The sequence below is a fragment of the Carcharodon carcharias genome, chromosome 5, assembly GCF_017639515.1.
Source record: "Carcharodon carcharias isolate sCarCar2 chromosome 5, sCarCar2.pri, whole genome shotgun sequence".
Lineage (NCBI taxonomy): Eukaryota > Metazoa > Chordata > Chondrichthyes > Lamniformes > Lamnidae > Carcharodon > Carcharodon carcharias.
In genome coordinates, this window is record NC_054471.1 from 17043664 (window position 1) to 17065283 (window position 21620).

Below are 21620 nucleotides of genomic sequence, written 5' to 3' on the forward strand. Positions count from 1 at the left end.
GAGTTCTCTTATCTCACCCTTGGATGAGGTTAATAGAAATGTGTCCTACCCCCCCACCCCTGCCTGTTGCGCCCGTGCGCCAAGCCGAAGATCATATGGGTGCCGAAAAATCAGTGTTGATTGGCGCCTCAAGGGCCTTAACTGGCCTGTTACTTAATGGTGGGCACGCATCGGACACCATTGCATGCCCACCCAGCGAAATGTCGCGATGGCGCGCGGTGACGTCAGGACGCTCACCTGACCACACCGTGCGTCATTTTACCCGGAGACGTGCAGGGGTGGGCCCCGCTCACCAAAGGGAAAATTGACCCCCTGGTTACAAATACCATCTGATTATATATGCAGTGTTCATTTGAATTAAGAAATTCAACTTACCATGGCTACCCCACAAGATCATGGCATACCCCATGAGAAAAGAAAACCCCTAATTCATTTCCCATTCGTTGATTCTGCATTTTAACTCAGCTTCTTTGAGCGGAAAGCTCACTTATCAATGTAAGTTGGGAATTCATGATTTACATGCACCCCTGGTGGTATTTGTGACATGCCCCTCAGCAAACTGCACCTCCTCTTACAAAGCCTGCCTGAAGAAACACAGAAGATGCAACACCTTCTTCTTCACCACCTCCTTTTCCATTTCTTCGAGCCCTAAACAGTCCTTCCAGATAAAACACAAAGATAAAAGCAAAATACTGCGGATGCTGGAAATCTAGAACAAAAACAAAAATACCTGGAAAAACTCAGCAGGTCTGACAGCATCTGCGGAGAGGGATACAGTTGATCTTTCGAATTTGTATGACCCTTCATCAGAACTAAGACATATGAGATTAAATATAAGCTGGTAGAAGGGGGCAGGGCAGGTAGAGCTTGATAGGGGGCCAGTGATAGTGGAGGCCAAGAAGAGACTGCCAAAGGTGTGATAGACAAAAGGACAAAGGGGTGTTGACAGTGGTGATATTATCTAAAGGATGTGCTAATGTGCTTTCCTTAATGTCCCCATTAGCACATCCTTTAGATAATGTCACCACCGTCAACACCCTTTTGTCCATGATGGCTTTGGCAGTCTCTCCTTGGCCTCCACCTATCACTGGCCCACTATCGAGCTCTCCTGTCCCACCCCCTTCTACCAGCTTATATTTCATCTCATTTTTATATGCCTTGGTTCTGATGAAGGGTCATATGGAATCAAAATGTCAACTGTATCCTTCTCCACAGATGCTGTCAGACCTGCTGAGTTTTTCCAGGTATTTTTGTTTTTCTTCCCGATAAAGCAGTGATTTACCGGTTCTTCTTTTAATTTAGTTTACTGTATTTTCTGTCCATGGTGCAGTATTCTCTTTACTGAAACCAAATAGATATGAGACATTTTTGCTGAACACCTCCATTCTGTTTCCAAGTGTGTCCCTGAGCTTTTGCTCATTTACCATTTTAATTCCTCATCCATTCCCACTCTGACCTCTCTGTCCTCAGCATCCCATACTGTTCCAATTATTCTCAAAGGAAATTCAAGGAATAGTATCTCATCTTTAAATTAGGCACTTTCCAGCCTTCTGATCATTCAACATTGATTTCAATAACTTTAGATCATAATCGTTGCTCTCTTTTCTTCATACAGCAGGTGCTGGTAATGTCTCTGCTTTTGAAACTTATAACTCCTCTGCACCCATCTTTTGTTTCTTTATGTGTCTCATCATAACACACTTCTGCCCTGCTTCTTTTCTCTTTTATTATTACAACTGTCCTCCACCCTATTATAGACCTGGCTTTTGTTGTTTTTCTCTTCTTCACTACCTGTGTCTCCCCACCCCCCACCGCTCCCGGACCCCACCCCCCCGTCCACTCCCTGCAGCCCCCGCACCACTTCTCCCATCACCACACATTCCCTGACTTTGTACTTGCTTTAAAACTGTTACATCTCTAACTTATTCTAGGCCATTGCCATGAAACATTGATTCTAGTTTTCTCTCCAGAGATGCTACTTATAACCTGTTGGATATTTCCAGAATTTGCTGTTCCTATTTCAGGTATCTAATATTAACTGTATTTTGCTTTCATTTAGCTATTTATTTTAATCTTTATTTGTAGCACTGGGTAGACTTCAGGTAACAGATAGTTCAGGTATAGACTAAACGCAATGCCATGGCTGGGATTTTGTCAACAGTGTGTCATTCCTGACATCATAACTCTGGAACTGAGCTCCATCTCTGCTTGCTCTCTTTTTGCTCTTTCCCATGTAATTGTAATTAAAATTCGAAGTGCCAATGGTGAACATGGAAACCACATGTGATTTTGCAACAGTGAAAGCTTTTCATTGATAAATCCTGCCATCAGCTGAAAATGCAGCATTTATGTGTGGTCTATTAAAGAACCTCCTGATCAAACAGGGAGGCTGTGCATCACTGCCAGGATGCTCCACCACTAGCTGAGAATAACATAAGCTTTGCAAAAATGCCTGACCATTGCAGCAGATGCATCTTTGCTGAACTGCTTCCGTGCTTCAGTGATGCATCTCTGCAATTTCTCCTCCAGGCCATCATGGAAAGTTGGAAAGTGGTCTTTCCTGAAGATGTATAAGAAAGTCCCCACACCAGACCAGGGTGGCCTGGATGGAGGTAGCTGACGAGTTGAATAACCATAGGGTTACCCACTGAACCTGGATCCAGTGCAGGAAACAGGTCAATGACTTGGTCTAATTCACAAGGGGAAGTGCCATTGCCACGTCTTCAACATGAGTCTCTTATGTGCCACACCCAGTCTTGAATGGTGGTGGACAGTTAAACAGCTCAGTGGAGGAGGAGGCTCCACAAATATCCCCATCCTCAATGATGAGGGATCCAAGCACATCAGTGCAAAAGATAAGGCTGAAGCAGTCGCTACAACCTTCAGTCAGAGGTGCCAAGTGGACAATCCATCTCGGCCTCCTCCGGAGGTCCCCAGCATCACAGATGCTAGTCTTTAGTCAATTCGATTCACTCAACTTGATATTAAGAAACAGCTGAAAGCAGTGGATACTACAAAGGCAATGGGCGCTGACTATATTCCAGCAATAGCACTAAGACTTGTGCTCCAGAACTTGCCACACTCCTAGTCAAGCTGTTCCAGTATAGCTATAACACTGGCATCTACTGGCAATGTGGGAAATTGCCCAGGTATGTCCTGTACATAAAAAGCAGGACAAATCCAACCCAGCCAATTACCGCCCACTCTCCATTATCAGTAAAGTAATGGAACGGATCATCAACAGTGCTATCAAGTGGCACTTGCTTAGCAATAATCAGCTCACTGATGCCCAGTTTGTGTTCCGCCAGGGCTGCTCAGCTTCTGACCTCATTACAGCCTTAGTTTAAAATGGACAAAAGAACTGAACTCCCGAGGTGAGATGAGAGTGAGTGGCCTTGACGTTCATTGCACTGACAATCCTGTGGTTTGCTTGGGGATTGTCTTCCTCACTCTGGGGGTCTCCTTGCCTCTTTGGTGCTTTATTGGGTGTGTTCTAGACCATTTTTAAGATCTGTGTTCTCCACAACATGGAGTTTGAAAGATTTATGAAGGGCTTTTAACGTCTCACCAAATGTAATTGAGGATACATCTCTACCTTTCATGGGACTATTTCATTTTTACATATATCAAGCAAGTACAAAACTGTATTGATTCATACTTTTAGTGATTTCTGACTTAATCCTAAGATAAAAGCAAAAAACTGTGGATGCTGGAAATCCAAAACAAAAATAAAAATACCTGGAAAAACTCAGCAGGTCTGACAGCATCTGCGGAGAGGAACACAGTTAACATTTCGAGTCCAAATGACTCTTCAACAGAACTAAGGAAAAATAGAAAAGAGGTGAAATATAAGCTGGTTTAAGGGGGGATGGTGGGGGAAGTAGAACTGGATACAGGGCCAGTGGTAGGTTGAGCTAGCCAAAAGATGTCATAGACAAAAGGACAAAGAGGTGTTGAAGGTGGTGATATTATCTAAGGAATGTGCTAATAGCTGACATTAAGGGTAGAAAGCAGGACGAGCAAGGTACAGATAGCCTAGTGGGGGTGGGGTGGAGGGAAGGGATTGTTTTATCTCTACCTTTTAGCCCATTTCAATCAACACCTCTTTGTCCTTTTGTCTATGACATCTTTTGGCTATCTCCACCTATCACTGGCCCTCTATCCAGCTCTACTTGTCCCACCCCCACTTAAACCAGTTTATATTTCACCTCTTTTCTATTTTTCCTTAGTTCTGTTGAAGAGTCATACGGACTCGAAACGTTAACTGTGTTCCTCTCCGCAGATGCTGTCAGACCTGCTGAGATTTTCCAGGTATTTTTATTTTTGTTTTCTGACTTAATCCTGATGTACTCATGTAATCCAAAAAAAATCTTCTTTGCGATGCCCAATGTTGCATCTGTTTTGGCCCTTACATGAACTCAAATAGGTCTGGTAGTTTTAATTTACTATCCATGGCCATTTTCCATAACTGATGAGTACCTCTTTAATTTTTTTTCAAGATGACTCTGCAGCAGCCTTTTTTTCTCTTCTCTTTGTTCTTCCAGCACATATCAGATCTTAAACAAAGACAGAAAATGCTGGAAAAACTCAGCAGGTCTAACAGCATCTGTGGTGAGAATAAAAAACAGAGTTAACGTTTCGAGTCCATATGATTCTTTTTCCGAGCTCTGAAGCAGTCATACGGACGCAAAACGTTAATTCTGTTTCACGCACTACAGATGCTGTTCGACCTGCTGAGTTTTTCCAGCATTTTCCGTTTTTGTTTCAGATTTTCAGCAGTGTTTTGAATTTACCTATCAGACATTGGTGAGCTTCTGCAGCGATTGTGGGTCCCACCTTTTAAGTTAAACAATTCTGCAGGAAACCTTCAAGCAAGTTGTTTGGGTCAGCTCCTTGGTTTTTTTAAGCTTAAAGAATGTAACTGAAGGTGATTTTTTAGCTCTGGTTGATGTTTTAAGGATTTTTTTTTCATTCAGTTGAGCTCAGCCTCCAGATGTTATGGCACCACCTGTGGCTTTCTTTCAACTATGCTGTGGCATGCCAGTGCTGCTCCTGATTGCTACCTATTTTAAAGGGTAATCTCAGCTTTTTTCTGAATTTTGCTCACCTTTATTTTGTGACCGGGGTACTTCCTGTGACTCTGCGTTCACTGAGGGTCTTCATTTCATCTGCATAGTGGATTATTATTTTGCCTTTCAGCTTTATTTCTATTTTGAATTCTGCTCAGCCTTTTGTGATCTGGCTAGGGCCATTGTGTTTAATCAGGTCTGGCTTTTCATCACACAGTGGATTTTTCTGCTGTCTTTCAGTATTTTATTCTCTTTTTATTTGAATGTTGCTAGCCTTTTGTGATCTGGTTTGGTCCCTTCACTCTTCGTTCAATCAGGTTTGGCAATGGCCCTCTAAGTACTCTGGTGGAGTCCTTCAGCCTCCACATCTGCAATGGCGCTTCTTTTTAGGTAATCTCCAATTTTAGAACCAAGGGACAGAGTCTGAAAATAACAGGCAGGCCATTTAAGACTGAGAGAAGGAGGAATCTTTTCACTCCGCAGGTGGCGAATGTTTGGAATTCTCTTCCGGAAAGGCAGTGGAAATTCCATCATTGAGCATGTTCAAGACAGAAATCGATCAATTTATGGATACTAATAATATCAAGAGGTGTGATGATAGTGGAGAAAATGGCATAGAGGTAGATGATCAGCTTGATCTATTTGAATGGCAGAGCAGGCTTGACAAACTGAGTGACCTACAACTGTTCCAATGTTCCCATGTTCCTATATTCCTTTTTCAATTCGTTCACAGAATATGGGCAATATTGGCTAGGTCAGTATTTATCTCCCATTCCTAATTCCCCTTGAGAAGGTGATGTTGAGCTGCCTTCTTGGATCACCTATTGTTGTATAATTATGCCCACAATGCTGTTTAAGAAAGGAGTTCCAGGATTTTGACCCAGCAATAGTGAAAGAACGGCAATATAGTTCCAAGTCAGGATGGAGTGTGGGTTGAAGCAAAGCTTGCAAATGAAGGTGTTCCCACCTATCTGCTGCCTCTGTCTTTCTAGGTGTCAGGGGTTGCAGGTTTGCACAGTACTATCAAAGGAGACTTTGTGAGTTACTTCATTGCATCTTCTAGATGGCACACACTGCTAGATGAGGGATTGAATGTTTAAGATGGTAAATGTGGTGCCAATCAAGTGGGTTGCTTTGTCCTTAATGGTGTCGAGCTTCTTGAGTGTTGTTGGAGCTGCAATCACAGGCAAGTGGAGAGTATTCCATCACACTCCTGACTTGTGCCTTGTAGATGGTGGGCAGGTTTTGGGGAGTCAGGAGGTGAGCTATTCACTACAGAATTCCTAGCCTCTGATCTGCTCTTGTAGCCACTGTATTTATTTGGCTAGTCCAGTTCAGTTCCTGATCAATGTTAACCCCCAAGATGTTGATAGCGGGGGATTCAGCGATGGTAATGCCATTGAATGTAAGGGGGAGATGGTTGGATTCTCTCTTGTTGGAGATGGTCATTGCCTGGCACTTGTGTGGCACGAATGTTACTTGCCACTTATCAGCCCAAACCTGAATATTGCCCATGTCTTGCTGCATATGGACCAGACTGCTTCAGGATCTGAGGAGTCGTGTTGTGCATTGTGCAATCATCAGGGAACATCCCCACTTCTGACCTTATTATGGAAGGAAGGTCATTGATGAAGCAGCTGAAGAACAGGGTCTAGAACACTACCCTGAAGAGCTCTTGCAGTGATGTCCTGGAACTGAGATGATTGACCCCCAACAACTACAACCATCTTCCTTTGTGCTAGGTATGACTCCAACCAGCAGAGAGTTTTCCCCAGTTTTCCCATTGACTCTCATTTCACTTGAGTCCTTAATGCCACATTCGTCAAATGCTGCCTTGATGTCAAGGGCAGTCACTCTCACCTCACCTCCTGAGTTAAGCTCTTTTGTCCATTTTTAAAAATGTTATCATGGGATGTGGGCATCACGTCTGAAGTACGATGTACAGTATTGGTCTTCTTATTTAAGGAAGGATGTAAATGCATTAGAAGCAATTCAGACAAGGTTTACTAGACGATCAAGAATGGGCGGGTTGTCTTCAGAGGAAAGATTGGACAGATTAGGTTTGTATCCACAAGATACCAGACGAGTAAGAGGCAACTTGATTGAAACCTTTAACATTCTGAAGGATCTTGGCAGGCTGGATGAGGAGAGAGTGGTTGCTCTTATGCAAGAATCTAGAACTAGAGGTCACTATTTAAAAATAAGGGGTCACACATTTAGGACAGAGATGAGGAGAACTTTTTTCTCTCCGAAGGTAGTGAGTCTTTGGATCTCCCTTCCTCAAAAGGCAGTGGAAGCAGAGTTAAAAAACAAAAATTTCTGGAAAAACTCATCAGGTCTGGCAGCATCTGTGGAGAGAGAACTAGAGTTAATGTTTTGAGTTTTGAGTCCGTGCTGAGTTTTTGCACGATTTCTGTTTTTATTTCAGATTTCGAGCATCCGCAGTATTTTGCTTTTATCTTAGTAGAAGCAGAGTAGTTGAATATTTTTAAGGCAGATGTAGATAGATTCATAATAACCAAGGGGTGAAAGGTTATTAGGGGTAAGCAGGTGGTTACAATCAGATCAGCCATGATCTTATTGAATGGTGGAGCAGACTCGAGGGACCGAGTGGCCTACCCCTGCTCCTAATGTCACTGCCCATCCCTAATCACCCTTGAGTATGTGGTAGTGAGCTGCCTTCTTGAACCACTACAGTCCATGTGACGTAGATACACCCAAAGTACTGTTAGGGAGGGAGTTCCAGAATTTTGGCCCAGCGATAATGAAGGAATGGTAATTTATTTCCAAGTCAGGATGGTGAGTGGCTTGGAGGGGTGCTTCCAGGTGATGGTGTTCCCATGTGTCTCCTGGCTTTGTCCTTCTAGATAGTAGTGGTCATGGGTTTGGAAAGTGCTTTCTAAGGAGTCTTGGTGAGTTCCTGCAGTGCATCTTGTAGATGGTACACACTGCTGCCACTGTGCGTCGGTGGTGGAGGTAGTGAATGTTTGTGGATGTGGTGCCAATCAGGCAGGTTGCATTATTTTAGATGCTGCCAAGCTTCCTGAGTGTTGTTGGAGCTGCACTCACCCAGGCAAATGAGGAGTATGCCATCAAACTCTTGACTTGTGCCCTGTAGATGGCAGACAGGCTTTGGGGAGTCAGGAGGTGAGTTACTCACTATAGGATTCCCAGAGATAAAAACAAAAAAACTGCGGATGCTGGAAATCCAGAACAAAAACAAAAACAGAATTACCTGGAAAAACTCAGCAGGTCTGGCAGCATTGGCGGAGAAGAAAAGAGTTGACGTTTCGAGTCCTCATGACCCTTCGACAGAACTTGAGTTCGAGTCCAAGAAAGAGTTGAAATATAAGCTGGTTTAAGGTGTGTGTGTGGGGGGCGGAGAGAGAGAGAGAGAGAGGTGGAGTGGGGGTGTGATTGTAGGGACAAACAAGCAGTGAAAGAAGCAGATCATCAAAAGATGTCAACAACAATAATACAAAAGAACACATAGGTGTTAAAGTTAAAGTTGGTGATATTATCTAAACGAATGTGCTAATTAAGAATGGATGGTAGGGCACTCAAGGTACAGCTCTAGTGGGGGTGAGGAGAGCATAAAAGATGTAAAAAAAAAAATAAATAATTTTTTTTTCTCTTTTTATAATGGAAATAGGTGGGAAAAGGAAAATCTATATAATTTATTGGAAAAAAAAGAAAAGGAAGGGGGAAACAGAAAGGGGGTGGGGATGGGGGAGGGGGCTCACGACAGAAAGTTGTTGAATTCAATATTCAGTCCGGATGGCTGTACGGTGCCTATTCGGAAGATGAAGTGTTGTTCCTCCAGTTTGCGTTGGGCTTCACTGGAACAATGCAGCAAGCCAAGGACAGACATGTGGGCAAGAGAGCACGGTGGGGTGTTAAAATGGCAAGCGACAGGGAGGTTTGGGTCATTCTTGCGGACAGACCGCAGGTGTTCTGCAAAGCAGTCGCCCAGTTTACGTTTGGTCTCTCCAATGTAGAGGAGACCACATTGGGAACAACGAATGCAGTAGACTAAGTTGGGGGAAATGCAAGTGAAATGCTGCTTCACTTGAAAGGAGTGTTTGGGTCCTTGGACGGTGAAGAGAGAGGAAGTGAAGGGGCAGGTGTTGCATCTTTTGCGTGGGCTTGGGGTGGTGCCATAGGTAGGGGTTGAGGAGTAGGGGGTGATGGAGGAGTGGACCAGGGTGTCCCGGAGGGAGCAATCCCTACGGAATGCCGATAGGGGGGGTGAAGGGAAGATGTGCTTGGTGGTGGCATCATGCTGGAGTTGGCGGAAATGGCGGAGGATGATCCTTTGAATGCAGAGGCTGGTGGGGTGATAAGTGAGGACAAGGGGGACCTATCATGTTTCTGGGAGGGAGGAGAAGGCGTGAGGGCGGATGCGTGGGAGATAGGCCGGACACGGTTGAGGGCCCTGGCAACGACCGTGGGTGGAAAACCTCGGTTAAGGAAGAAGGAGGACATGTCAGAGGAACTGTTTTTGAAGGTAGCATCATCGGAACAGATGCGACGGAGGCGAAGGAACTGAGAGAATGGGATGGAGTCCTTACAGGAAGCGTGGTGTGAGGAGCTTAGTCGAGATAGCTGTGGGAGTCGGTGGGTTTGTAATGGATATTGGTGGACAGTCTATCACCAGAGATTGAGGCAGAGAAGTCATGGAAGGGAAGGGAAGTGTCAGAGATGGACCACGTGAAAATGATGGAGGGGTGGAGACTGGAAGCAAAATTAATAAATTTTTCCAAGTCCCGACGAGAGCATGAAGCGGCACCGAAGTAATCATCGATGTACCGGAGAAAGAGTTGTGGAAGGGGGCCGGAGTAGGACTGGAACAAGGAATGTTCCACATACCCCATAAAGAGACAGGCATAGCTGGGGCCCATGCGGGTACCCATAGCCACACCTTTTATTTGGAGGAAGTGAGAGGAGTTGAAGGAGAAATTGTTCAGCGTGAGAACAAGATCAGCCAGACGAAGGAGATTCGTGGTGGATGGGGATTGTTCGGGCCTCTGTTCGAGGAAGAAGCTAAGGGCCCTCAGACCATCCTGGTGGGGGATGGAGGTGTAGAGGGATTGGACGTCCATGGTGAAGGTTGGGGCCAGGGAACTGGAAATTGTTGATGTGACGTAAGGTGTCAGAGGAATCACGGATGTAGGTGAGAAGGGACTGGACAAGGGGAGAGAGAAGGGAGTCAAGATAACAAGAAATGTGTTCTGTGGGGCAGGAGCAAACTGAGATGATCGGTCTACCGGGGCAGTTCTGTTTGTGGATTTTGGGTAGGAGATAGAAGCGGGCCGTCCGAGGTTGGGCGACTATCAGGTTGGAAGCTGTGGGAGGGAGATCCCCAGAGGAGATGAGGTCAGTGACAGTCCTGGAAACAATGGCTTGATGTTCAGTGGTGGGGTCATGGTCCAGGGAGAGGTAGGAGGAAGTGTCTGCGATTTGACGCTCAGCCTCCGCGATGTAGAGGTCAGTGCGCCAGACAACAACAGCACCACCCTTGTCAGCGGGTTTGATGACAATGTCAGGGTTGGACCTGAGAGAATGGAGTGCAGTAAGTTCAGAGAGAGACAGGTTAGAATGGGTGAGAGGAGGGATCGCTCCCTCCGGGACACCCTGGTCCACTCCTCCATCACCCTCTACTCCTCAACCCCCTCCTATGGCACCACCCCATGCCCACGCAAAAGTTGCAATACCTGCCCCTTCACTTCCTCTCTCCTCACCGTCCAAGGACCCAAACACTCCTTTCAAGTGAAGCAGCATTTCACTTGCATTTCCCCCAACTTAGTCTACTGCATTCGTTGCTCCCAATGTGGTCTCCTCTACATTGGAGAGACCAAACGTAAACTGGGCGACTGCTTTGCAGAACACCTGCGGTCTGTCCGCAAGAATGACCCAAACCTCCCTGTCGCTTGCCATTTTAACACCCCACCGTGCTCTCTTGCCCACATGTCTGTCCTTGGCTTGCTGCATTGTTCCAGTGAAGCCCAACGCAAACTGGAGGAACAACACCTCATCTTCCGACTAGGCACTTTACAGCCATCCGGACTGAATATTGAATTCAACAACTTTCTGTCGTGAGCTCCCTCCCCCATACCCATCCCCTTTCTGTTTCCCCCTTCCTTTTTTTTTTCCAATAAATTATATAGATTTTCCTTTTCCCACCTATTTCCATTATAAAAAGAGAAAAAAAAACTTATTTATTTATTTATTTTATTTTATTTTACGTCTTTTATGCTCTCCCCACCCCCCACTAGAGCTGTACCTTGAGTGCCCTACCATCCATTCTTAATTAGCACATTCATTTAGATAATATCACCAACTTTAACTTTAACACCTATGTGTTCTTTTGTATTATTGTTGTTGACATCTTTTGATGATCTGCTTCTATCACTGCTTGTTTGTCCCTACAACCACACCCCCACTCCACCTCTTTCTCTCTCTCTCTCTCCGCCCCCCACACACACACTTTAAACCAGCTTATATTTCAACTCTTTCTTGGACTCGAACTCAAGTTCTGTCGAAGGGTCATGAGGACTCGAAACGTCAACTCTTTTCTTCTCCGCCGATGCTGCCAGACCTGCTGAGTTTTTCCAGGTAATTCTGTTTTTGTATAGGATTCCCAGACTCTGATGTGCTGTTGTAGCCACAATATTTATGTGGCTAGTCCAGTTCAGTTTCTGGTCAATTTCAACTCCCCAGATGTTTATAGTGCGGGATTCAGCAATGGCAATGCCATTGAATGTTAAGGGACAATGGTTCGATTGTCTCTTGTTGGAGATAGTCATTGTGTGGCATTAGCTTGCCACATATAAGCCCAAGCCTGAATGTTGTCCAAGTCTTGCTGCATATAGGCAAGACTGCGTCAGTATCTATAGAGTTGTGAATGGTGCTGAAAATTGTGCAATCATCAATGAACATCCTCACTCTTGACCTTATAATGGAAGGAAGATCATTGATGAAGCAGCTGAAGATTTTTGGGCCTAGGGCACTACCCTGAGGAACTGCTGCAGTGATGTCCTGGAGCTGAAATAATTGACTAGGGAACAGGCAATTCTAGATTTAGTGATGAGGCAGATTTGATAAGGGAGTTTAAGGTGAAGGAACCCTTAGGAGGAAGTGACCATAATATGATAGAATTTACCCTGCAATTTGAGAGGAAAAAGCTGGAATCAGATGTAATGGTATTACAGTTGAATAAAGGCAACTACAGAGGCATGAGGGAGGAACTGGCCAGAATTGACTGGGAGATGAGCCTAGCAGGAAAGACAGTAGAACAGCAATGGCAGGAGTTTCTGGGAATAATTTGGAAGACACAGCAAAAATTCATCCCTAGGAAGAAGAAGCATACTAAAGGGAGGACGAGGTAACCATGGCTGACAAGGGAAGTCAGGGACAGCATAAAAGCTAAGGAGAAAGCATACAATGCAGCAAAGAGCAGTGGGAAACCAGGGGATTGGGAAGCCTACAAAGATCAAAAGAGGACAACTAAAGAAGAAATAAGGAGGGAGAAGATTAAATATGAGGGTAAACTAGCCAGTAAGATAAAAGAAGATTGCAAGAGTTTTTGTACATATATAAAGGGTAAGAGAGAGTCAAAAGTGGACATTGGGCCGCTGGAAAATGACGCTGGAGAAGTAGTAGTGGGGAACAAAGAAATGGCGGAGGAACTGAATAGGTACTTTGCGTCAGTTTTCACGGTGGAAGACACGAGTAACATCCCCAAAGTTCAAGAGAGTCGGGGTGCAGAGGTGAGTATGGTGGCCATTACCAAGGAGAAGGTGCTAAGAAAACTGAAAGGTCTGAAGGTGGATAAATCACCTGGACGAGATGGATTACACCCTAGTGTTCTGAAGGAGATAGCTGAAGAGATAGTGGAGGCGTTAGTGGTGATCTTTCAGGAATCACTGGAGTCAGGGAGGGTCCCAGAGGATTGGAAAATTGCTAATGTAACCCCCCTGTTTAAGAAAGGAGTGAGGCAAAAGACGGGAAATTACAGGCCGATTTGCCTGACCTCGGTCATTGGTAAGATCTTAGAGTCCATTATTAAGGATGAGATTTCAGAATACTTGGAAGTGCATGGTAAAATAGGGCAAAGTCAGCATGGTTTCATCAAGGGGAGGTCATGGCTGACAAATCTGTTAGAATTCTTTGAGGAGGTAACGAGTAGGTTAGACAAAGGAGAGCCAATGGATGTTATCTACTTGGACTTCCAGAAGGCCTTTGACAAGGTGCTGCACAGGAGGCTGCTCAGTAAGAGAAGAGCCCGTGGTGTTAGAGGCAAGGTACTAGCATGGATAGAAGATTGGCTGTCTGGCAGGAGGCAGAGAGAGGGGATAAGGGGGTCCTTCTCAGGATGGCGGCCGGTGACTAGTGGAGTTCCGCAGGGACAGTGTTGAGACCACAACTTTTCACTTTATACATTAATGATCTCGATGAAGGAACTGAAGGCATCCTGGCTAGGTTTGCAGATGATACAAAGATAGGTGGAGGGACAGGAAGTATTGAGGAGGCAGGGAGGCTGCAGAAGGACTTGGACAGGTTAGGAGAACGGGCAAAAAAGTTGCAGGTGAAATACAATGTGAGGAAGTGTGAGGTCATGCACTTTTGTAGGAAGAATATAGGCATAGACTATTTTCTAAATGGGGAGAAAATTCAGAAGTCTGGAGTGCAAAGGGACTTGGGAGTCTTGGTCCAGGATTCTCTTAATGTTAACTTGCAGGTTGAGTCAGTAGTTAGGAAGGCAAATGCAATGTTGGCATTTATTTCGAGAGGACTAGAATATAAAAGCAGGGATGTACTGCTGAGGCTTTATAAGGCTCTGGTAAGACCACATTTAGAATATTATGAGCATTTTTGAGCCCCGTACCTCAGGAAGGATGTTCTGGACCTGGGGAGGGTCCAGAGGAGGTTCATGAGAACCATCCCAGGAATGAAAGACTTAACATATGAGGAACGTTTGAGTACTCTGGGTCTATACTCGATGGAGTTTAGAAGGATGAGGGGGGATCTGATTGAAACTTACTGAATACTGAAAGGCCTGGATACGTGGGAAAGATGTTTCCATTAGTAGGAGAGACTAGGACCCGAGGGCACAGCCTCAGAGTAAAGGGGAGACCTTTTAGAACAGAGATGAGGAGAAACTTCTTTAGCCAGAGAGTGGTGAATCTATGGAATTCGTTGCCACAGAAGGCTGTGGAGGCCAGCTCATTGAGTGTATTTAAGACCGAGAATGATAGGTTCTTGATTGGTAAGTGGATCAAAGGTTACGGGGAGAAAGTGGGAAAATGGGTTGGAGAAACCTATCAGCCATGATTGAATGGCCTAATTTTTGCTCCTCTGTGTTATGGTCTTATGGACCTCCAGCAACCACAACCATCTCCTTTTGTGCTAGGTATGACTCCAACCAACAGAGTCTTCCCCTGATTCCCACTGACTCCAATTTTGCTAGGGTTCCTTGATGCCACACTCAGTCAAGTGCTGCCTTGATATCAAAAGCAATCTCCTTCACCTCACCTCGGGAGTTCAGCTCTTTTACTCATGTGTGAAGTAAGCCTGTAATGAGGTCAGGAGCTGAGTGGCCCTGGCGGAACTCAAACAGGGCGTCAGTGAGCAAGTTGCTCCTGAGAAAATGCTATTTGATAGTACTGTCAACAACTTTGCTGATGATCGTGCATAGGCTGACGGGGTAGTAATTAACCGGTTTGGATTTGTCCTGCTTTTCGTGTACAGGACATACTTGGGCAATTTTCCACATAGCCGGTAGATATCAGTGTTGTAGCTGTACTGTAACATGTTGGCAAGGGGCACAGAAAATTCTGGAACACAAGACCTATTGTCGGAATTTTGTCAGGGCCTATAGCCTTTGTAGTATCCAGTGTCTTCTGCTGTTTCTTGATATCACATGGAGTGAATCGAATTGGCCGAAGAGTGCATTTGTGATACTGGTAACTTCAGGAAGAGGCCAAGTTGGATCATCCACTTGGCACTTCTGGCTGAAGATTTTGCGAGTGCTTCAGCCTTGTCTTTTGCACTGATGTGCTGGGCCTCCCATCATTGAGGACGGGGATATTTATGGAGCCTCCTCTTCCTGTTCATTGTTTAACTGTCCACCACCATTCATGACTGGATATGGCTGGACTACAGAGCATAAGCTGATCTTTTTGTTGTGAGATCACTTAATTGTATCTATCGCATGGCTCTTTCGCTGCTTGGCATTCAAGTAGTCCTGTGGGGTCGCCTCACGAAGTTGACATGCCAATTTTAGGCATGCCTGCTGCTGCTCTTGGCATGCCCTCCTGCACCCTTCATTGTCAAGGTTGTTCCACCGGTTTGATAGTAATGTTTAGACCAAGCTTAAAATTTTGTTTTATTAATGATGAATTCTAATCCATTTGTATAGGTGGAGCAGCCCTTGACCTTAAAACTAGCCCACAGAAACCTTTCCGCTGGATCCTTGATATGACCTGGTTGAACCTGGTGGAGCTGAGCAAACTCACTCAGTTTGCAGAGATATTGACCCAGGTATTATATCCATTTTCTGCTCATGATCGTACAGCACAATCCGGCTTATCAAACGAGCAGCAAGTGTTACAGTTCAATTTAAATAAATCCTTGAATTGGAAGTTTGCTTTGCAATATGAAAACATCATTATCAAAGTTATTGTTATGACTAACATTTTCAGCATGCTGCATTTTCTAATCCTTCTAAAACCTTTTATGCTAATTATATTTGTATGAGAAGAGAACTGTGGGCTTGAGAAAGATGACCACTAAGAAGTGGAAAGGCTAGAGAAGCTATCAAGAACCTGTCTTCAGTAGTCCTATTGCTGAGTCTTGAAAGTGGTTGGAGGCACCACAGATTTAGAGTGGGCCATGTGCAGTGCTAAAGGGCATAGGGAAGGTCCTAGAGAACTAAGATTCCTTAAATTGTGTCAGAAATCAGCTATTCAGGATAAGATTTCACAATTGTTGGGGTGATACCTCAAGGAGAAATAGTTGGAAATTTCCCCAGAGCAGTATTTTGTGGGTCTGGCCAGCCAAATAATTGTCTCACAGAAGGCCTGTTCCATTTTGAAGAGTTCTTCATACGTAGGTTCTTGAGGAGGAAAGTGGAAGGGAAACAGGCCAGATCAATGGCCTGAATTTTCCCTTCAGCGAGCAGGCCCCGCCCCCAAATCGCTGCGGGCTGTCATCAAGAGGAATCCCCGACGCCATCCCGGTCCCTTTAAATTTTTAGAAAGGTGGGCAGACAGCGAAATCAGCTGTCCGCGAGCCGACCTGTCAATGGCCAATTAAGGCCATTGACAGGCTAATTAAGATAATTAAAGACCTGCCCGGTCTTTAGGCTGGCGGACAGGCCAGGAGCCCCAGCGGGCTTCTGATAAAAAATGAAACCTCATCCACTGGTGGGATGAGGTTTCATGTCCGTTTTTAAAAAGTTTAATAAAGTTAATGTCATTTTTATTAACATGTCCCATCTTGTGTGACATTGTCACATGAGGGGGACATGTTAATTAGTTTTTAATTTTTCTATTTTTTAGCTTTTCTTACCTGTCACTAATCTTCCTGAGACAGGGCTTTGCCTCAGGGAGCAGTGCACTCTTTCGCGCACACGCACAAAAGTGCGCACTTTGACAGATGGGGATTCCCTCCCCCTGGAACAGGAAGCGCATAACGCTTCCCATCGGGCAGCCTGCTGGGTGGACCTTAATTGGCCCACCCACTCAAAATGGCGGCGGGCCCCGTTTCGTTGGCAAGGGTCAGCTGTCCGCCCGCTACTGAGCCGGTGGGGCCCACCCGTCATCCGAGGGCAAAATTCTGCCCAATGTGGGGGAAGGAGTCGAAGTGGCAGTGACTCAGGCTAGGTTTATGAGTTGGGATGAATACTTGCAACCCCACAAGAGAAGGGAGAAACTTGATTTTCAGGCTCCCTTCGGCCAAACCATCGGTTCATATTTACCAAAATGTGCATGACGTCGCTCCACCCAGTTCAGTCTAAAAAAGCAGTCGGGTCCTTTTGGCACCAAATTCCACTTTAAATGGGCCTCCCGTCTGACTCTGGGTACATAGAATAGGCCCCAATGAATATTGCTACAGTGAAAGTGGAGTGGTAGGTTAGTTCTCACCATTTTGGGGGTATTACATTCTGCCAGGCAGAAAAGCTGGAAATTCAGCCCAATAATTTTAATATTCTAAATTCTTTATAAGTGAATACACCTTGATCTTTTTCAGTTGATTTTATTGTTGCGATATGGTTGCAGATAACAAAGAATGAGAAGATTTGGAAAGTCTGGTTTGACACTGATGCTCCAGAAGAAGAGATAATTCCAAATGGATACACTGACTCTTTGGATTCATTCTGCAAGCTATTGCTCATTAGGTGAGATATAGCCAGGACAGCACATTTACTCCACTACATTTAATACTTTGGCACCCATCTGGTTGACACTGTAAATAAATGGCTGCACTGGCTGGCCAGTGTGAAGTCGGCTGGGAGAAGAGCAAAGCTGTGAACACACAAAAGATTGGTGAGCTGCAGGTGCAGATAGCCACATGGGAATATGATGTTGTGACACTCATAGAGACCTGGTTCAAAAGAGGGCATTACTGGTGCTCAATGTTTCTGGATACAAGGTGTTCAGGAAATTTGGGAAAGAAAGAAAGGCAAGGGGTAGCAGTATTGATTAAGGAGAATGTTACAGTACTAGAGGAATCAAGGACAGAATCTATTTGGTTAGAGCTAAGAAACAATAGAGGTACCATTACACTATTAGGTACATCCTCATCTCAAATATTGTGTGCAGTTATGGTCTCCTTATTTAAGGAAGGATGCTGGAGATAGTTCGGAGGAGGTTTACTAGTTTGATACCTGGAATGAGTGGGATGTCTTAGGAGGAAAGGCCAGACAGACTGGGCTTGTTTCCACTAGAGTTTAGAAGACTGAGGGGTGACCTGATTGGAAGTATATAAGATCCTGAATGGTATTGACATGGAAAGGATGTTTCCTCTTGTGGGTCAGTCCAGAACAGGGGGGCACTGTTTTAAAATTAGGGATCGCCCTTTTAGAACAGAGACAAGGAGAATTTTTTTCTCTCAGAGGGTTGTGCCACTTTGGAACCCTCTGCCTCAGAATGCGGTAGGGGCAGGGTCAATGAATATTTTAAGGCGGAGGTAGATAGAGTCTTGTAAGGCAAGGGAATCAAAGGTGGATAAATGGGAATGCGGAATTTGAAATTATCTTATTGAATGGCGAACAGGCTCAAGGGGCCAAATGGCCTACTTCTGCTCCTATTTCATATGTCCGTAAGAATATTCTATATTCTAGTGGGAAAGATACAGAAGAGCAAATCTGCAAGGAAATTAGACAGGTGCAAGAATTATAGGGGAGAATTTTCCATTCGGCGAGCGTCATTTAGATTTTCAGTTTGGCGGGCGTATAGCCGAAGTGGCTGCACACCCACCGAACTGTCAAAGGCCTGTTAAAAAGGCCTGTTATAATTGATATAATAAAATTAGCTTCCCATCCAATCCTAAGGTTGGTGGGCAGGCGAAGAGCCCAGGTGGCCTTTGCATTTTTCATGGAACCTCATCCACGGGCGGGATGAGGTTTCTTGAAGTGTTTAACAATTCAATACAAATTATTTTAAAAAATCATTGACATGTCCCAGCTCATGTGACACTGTCACATGATGGGACATGTTTTAAAAGTTTTTAATTACTTTATTCAGATGTTTAAAACTTAAACGAATCTCCCTGAGGCACAGAGTTGCCTCAAGGAGATATCTACGCTCCTTCGCACACATGTGCAAAAGAGGGCAGGCCTGGACTCAGGGAATGCCCCCCCCCCCACCCCCCACCACCACCTGCACAGGGAGCACTCAACGCTTCCGGGTGAGCGTCACACTAGGCGGGCCTTAATTGACCCGCCCACGTAAAATAGCAGTGCAGACTCGATCAAGGACGCCAAAGGTGGTGATGGCCTGGAATGCGCTGCCTGGGAGGGTGGTGGAGGCGGGTTGCCTCACATCCTTTAAAAAATACCTGGATGATCACTCAGCATGTCATAACATTCAAGCCTATGGGTCAAGTGCTGGTAAATGGGGTTAGGTAGGTAGGTCAGGAGTTTCTCACGTGTCGGTGCAGACTCGATGGGCTGAAGGGCCTCTCCTGCACTGTGTGATTCTGTGATTCTGTAATTCTGTGATTCTGATTCTCTGAGATGGATTGGAGGATACTGAAGGAATTAAGGATCGAAATTACAAAGGTACCGGCCATAATTTTCCAATCTTCCAACATGTTATGACACAGCCGCTGATAAATGCTGAGCTGCTCAAATCCCAAAGTGAAACTTGAAACAACTGCCACAACTTGTTTTGCAGTTTATATAAAGTTCAGGATGTGTGCCTTGAATTCAGCAGTAATAAGACCACCAAGTCTTATAGGTTTTACAAAGCTAGATAAACATTTATTAAGAAGAGAAATGATTTTTAAATACATACGTAGATCTACAAATTACTACTGTGATAACTTCTAAATACCCTAAACAATCTAACTCCCAGTTACACTTTTGTTCAGGCAACAGTAAGACACATAGGGCAGAATTTTCTGGCTGGCAGGGGGAGGTGGAACGGGAGCTGGCGCAGGTGAGCATGGAGTCGATCGCCACTTGCAATCGGTTCCACACTGCCATTTTACGCGGGCAGGCCAATTAAGGCCCGTCCAGTATACTTCACGACTCCCGTACATAGTGGGAGTGGGCGGGCAGCAGCAGGCGCACTCAGCCCAATGGGTCCAATGGCGAACCGGCAGCCTGCTTAAAGGAAGGCTTGGCAGCCTTGGAAAGGCTGCTCGCAATGGCTGGGCAGAGGGTCAATGGAGGTGATGCAAGTCCGGCGGGTAGGTCATCGGGGTAGGCCAGGCCGGAGGGTAGCCCATTGGGGTAGGCCATGCCGGAGGGTAGCGCATCGGGGCAGGCCAGGCTGGAGGGTAGTCCATCGGAACAGGCCAGGCTGGAGGGTAGGGCGGGCTCTAGTGTGCCCCTCATTTTTCCAATGACTGGCTTGCCGCCCTCCTCGAGGAGGTGGCAGCATGATGGGAGGTGCTGGTTCCCCAGGATGGAAGGAGGAGAGCCCCCCCCACCACATGACGAAACGTGCCTGGGAGGAGGTGGCGGAGGTGGTGAGCTCCCACAACGTGGTGCGGCACACCTGGATCCAGTGTCGCAAGCACTTCAAAGACCTGCTGCGCTCTGGAAGGGTGAGGAAAATGTTGGCATTGGTCACTTAACCCAGCAGGCTGGCTTTCCCCACTGCTGCCGCACTACCCCCCCCAAACCCCCCATACCCCCACACCCCCACCCTGCCACCAAGTCTGAGTGTAGTGACTGCATTGAATCATTGACGGCATGTGTCCTTTGCTGGGTGGGCCAGCAGATATTGCCCATGCTGACGTCAGCCTGAGAGGGTAGTGAAGAGGTGGGGTCTCCGCCCACAGTAAGTGGACACTGAGACCCACATGACTGTTTTGGGGGCAACCTGGAGGAGCTGCATCTAGGCGCTGAGCTTCAACCGCAGGACATTTCCAAGTCAGGGAGATGACATGCTCAGAGGAGAGCTTCAAGATGGTGTGGCAACGAACCATCTGCTACCCTCTGCGCTCCATGTGCATGCGCCTTCTTGCTATGGAAGAATAAACCATGCAGTGCCTTGTGTGATGTAGGCAGCATGTGGCCAAGGTGAGGGTAGGTGGGTGGGGAACAGGCCTAGCACCTTTGTGTGAGTGTTCGGCAGCAGTAGGGTGAGGAAGCACTGGAGACCTGACATGTCCCACTCTGGTTGGGGTGGGCCATGCTTTAAGAGAGTCCATGTACAATTTGCACAAATCAATGCTGTTCTCTCATTTTCAGGAAAGCGTGCGAGGACTGGCAGCAGGCAGGCATAGTTAGCCATTCTCAGCCGGTTTGAGCAGGAGGCCCTGGATTTGGAGAGGCATCATGCGCTCAGGTCCACTGGTGTTGGTGAGGCTGGGGTGCCACGGCCAGGTATGTGTGGCCAGCAGTGAGGTCAGCATTGTTCTCCCAACAGCCATGGCAGTGCTGAATGTTAAGTGATTTAATTTTGCAAATGGCTTGACCATTGCTTATGGAAGGATGAGCGCATAATGATCCAGGGGACAGGGATGCACTTTGACATTGTGCCCACGTTAACTCATCCAATTTCCTTGTTCTTCCTTTCAGCATCATTGGAGCAGGGCTGGGAGGAGGAGCAGCAGAGGCCCCCTCTCACACCTGAGGGCCCTGAAGTCTCTCCAGCGTCACACTATCTCTGCCAGGCAGGCACCAGCGCGGATACTAGTACCTCGGTGGGAGTTAGAACATCGGCTAGTGTCCCGGAGCACAGCGGTGAGGGCACTTTACAGTTGCTTGAGGAGCTGGCAGAGACAGAGAGTGCCCATGGCACCAGCAGTCACAGGACTGCAGGGGACCTGGCACATGCTCAGTTGGTGCCTGATGATGTGCCTCTGGAGTCTTCT

General features: G+C 46.0%; 1 protein-coding gene across 1 annotated transcript in view; it reads left to right on the forward strand.

Annotated features, from left to right (window-relative positions):
* Positions 1 to 21620, forward strand: part of LOC121278115 (dynein heavy chain 8, axonemal-like) — a 1831678-nt gene that overhangs the window by 1613982 nt on the left and 196076 nt on the right. The window contains exons 81-82 of the mRNA XM_041188200.1: positions 15490 to 15611; positions 17351 to 17469. Of these exons, the coding sequence (XP_041044134.1) occupies positions 15490 to 15611; positions 17351 to 17469 (241 nt within the window). The remainder of the gene's footprint in view (positions 1 to 15489; positions 15612 to 17350; positions 17470 to 21620) is intronic.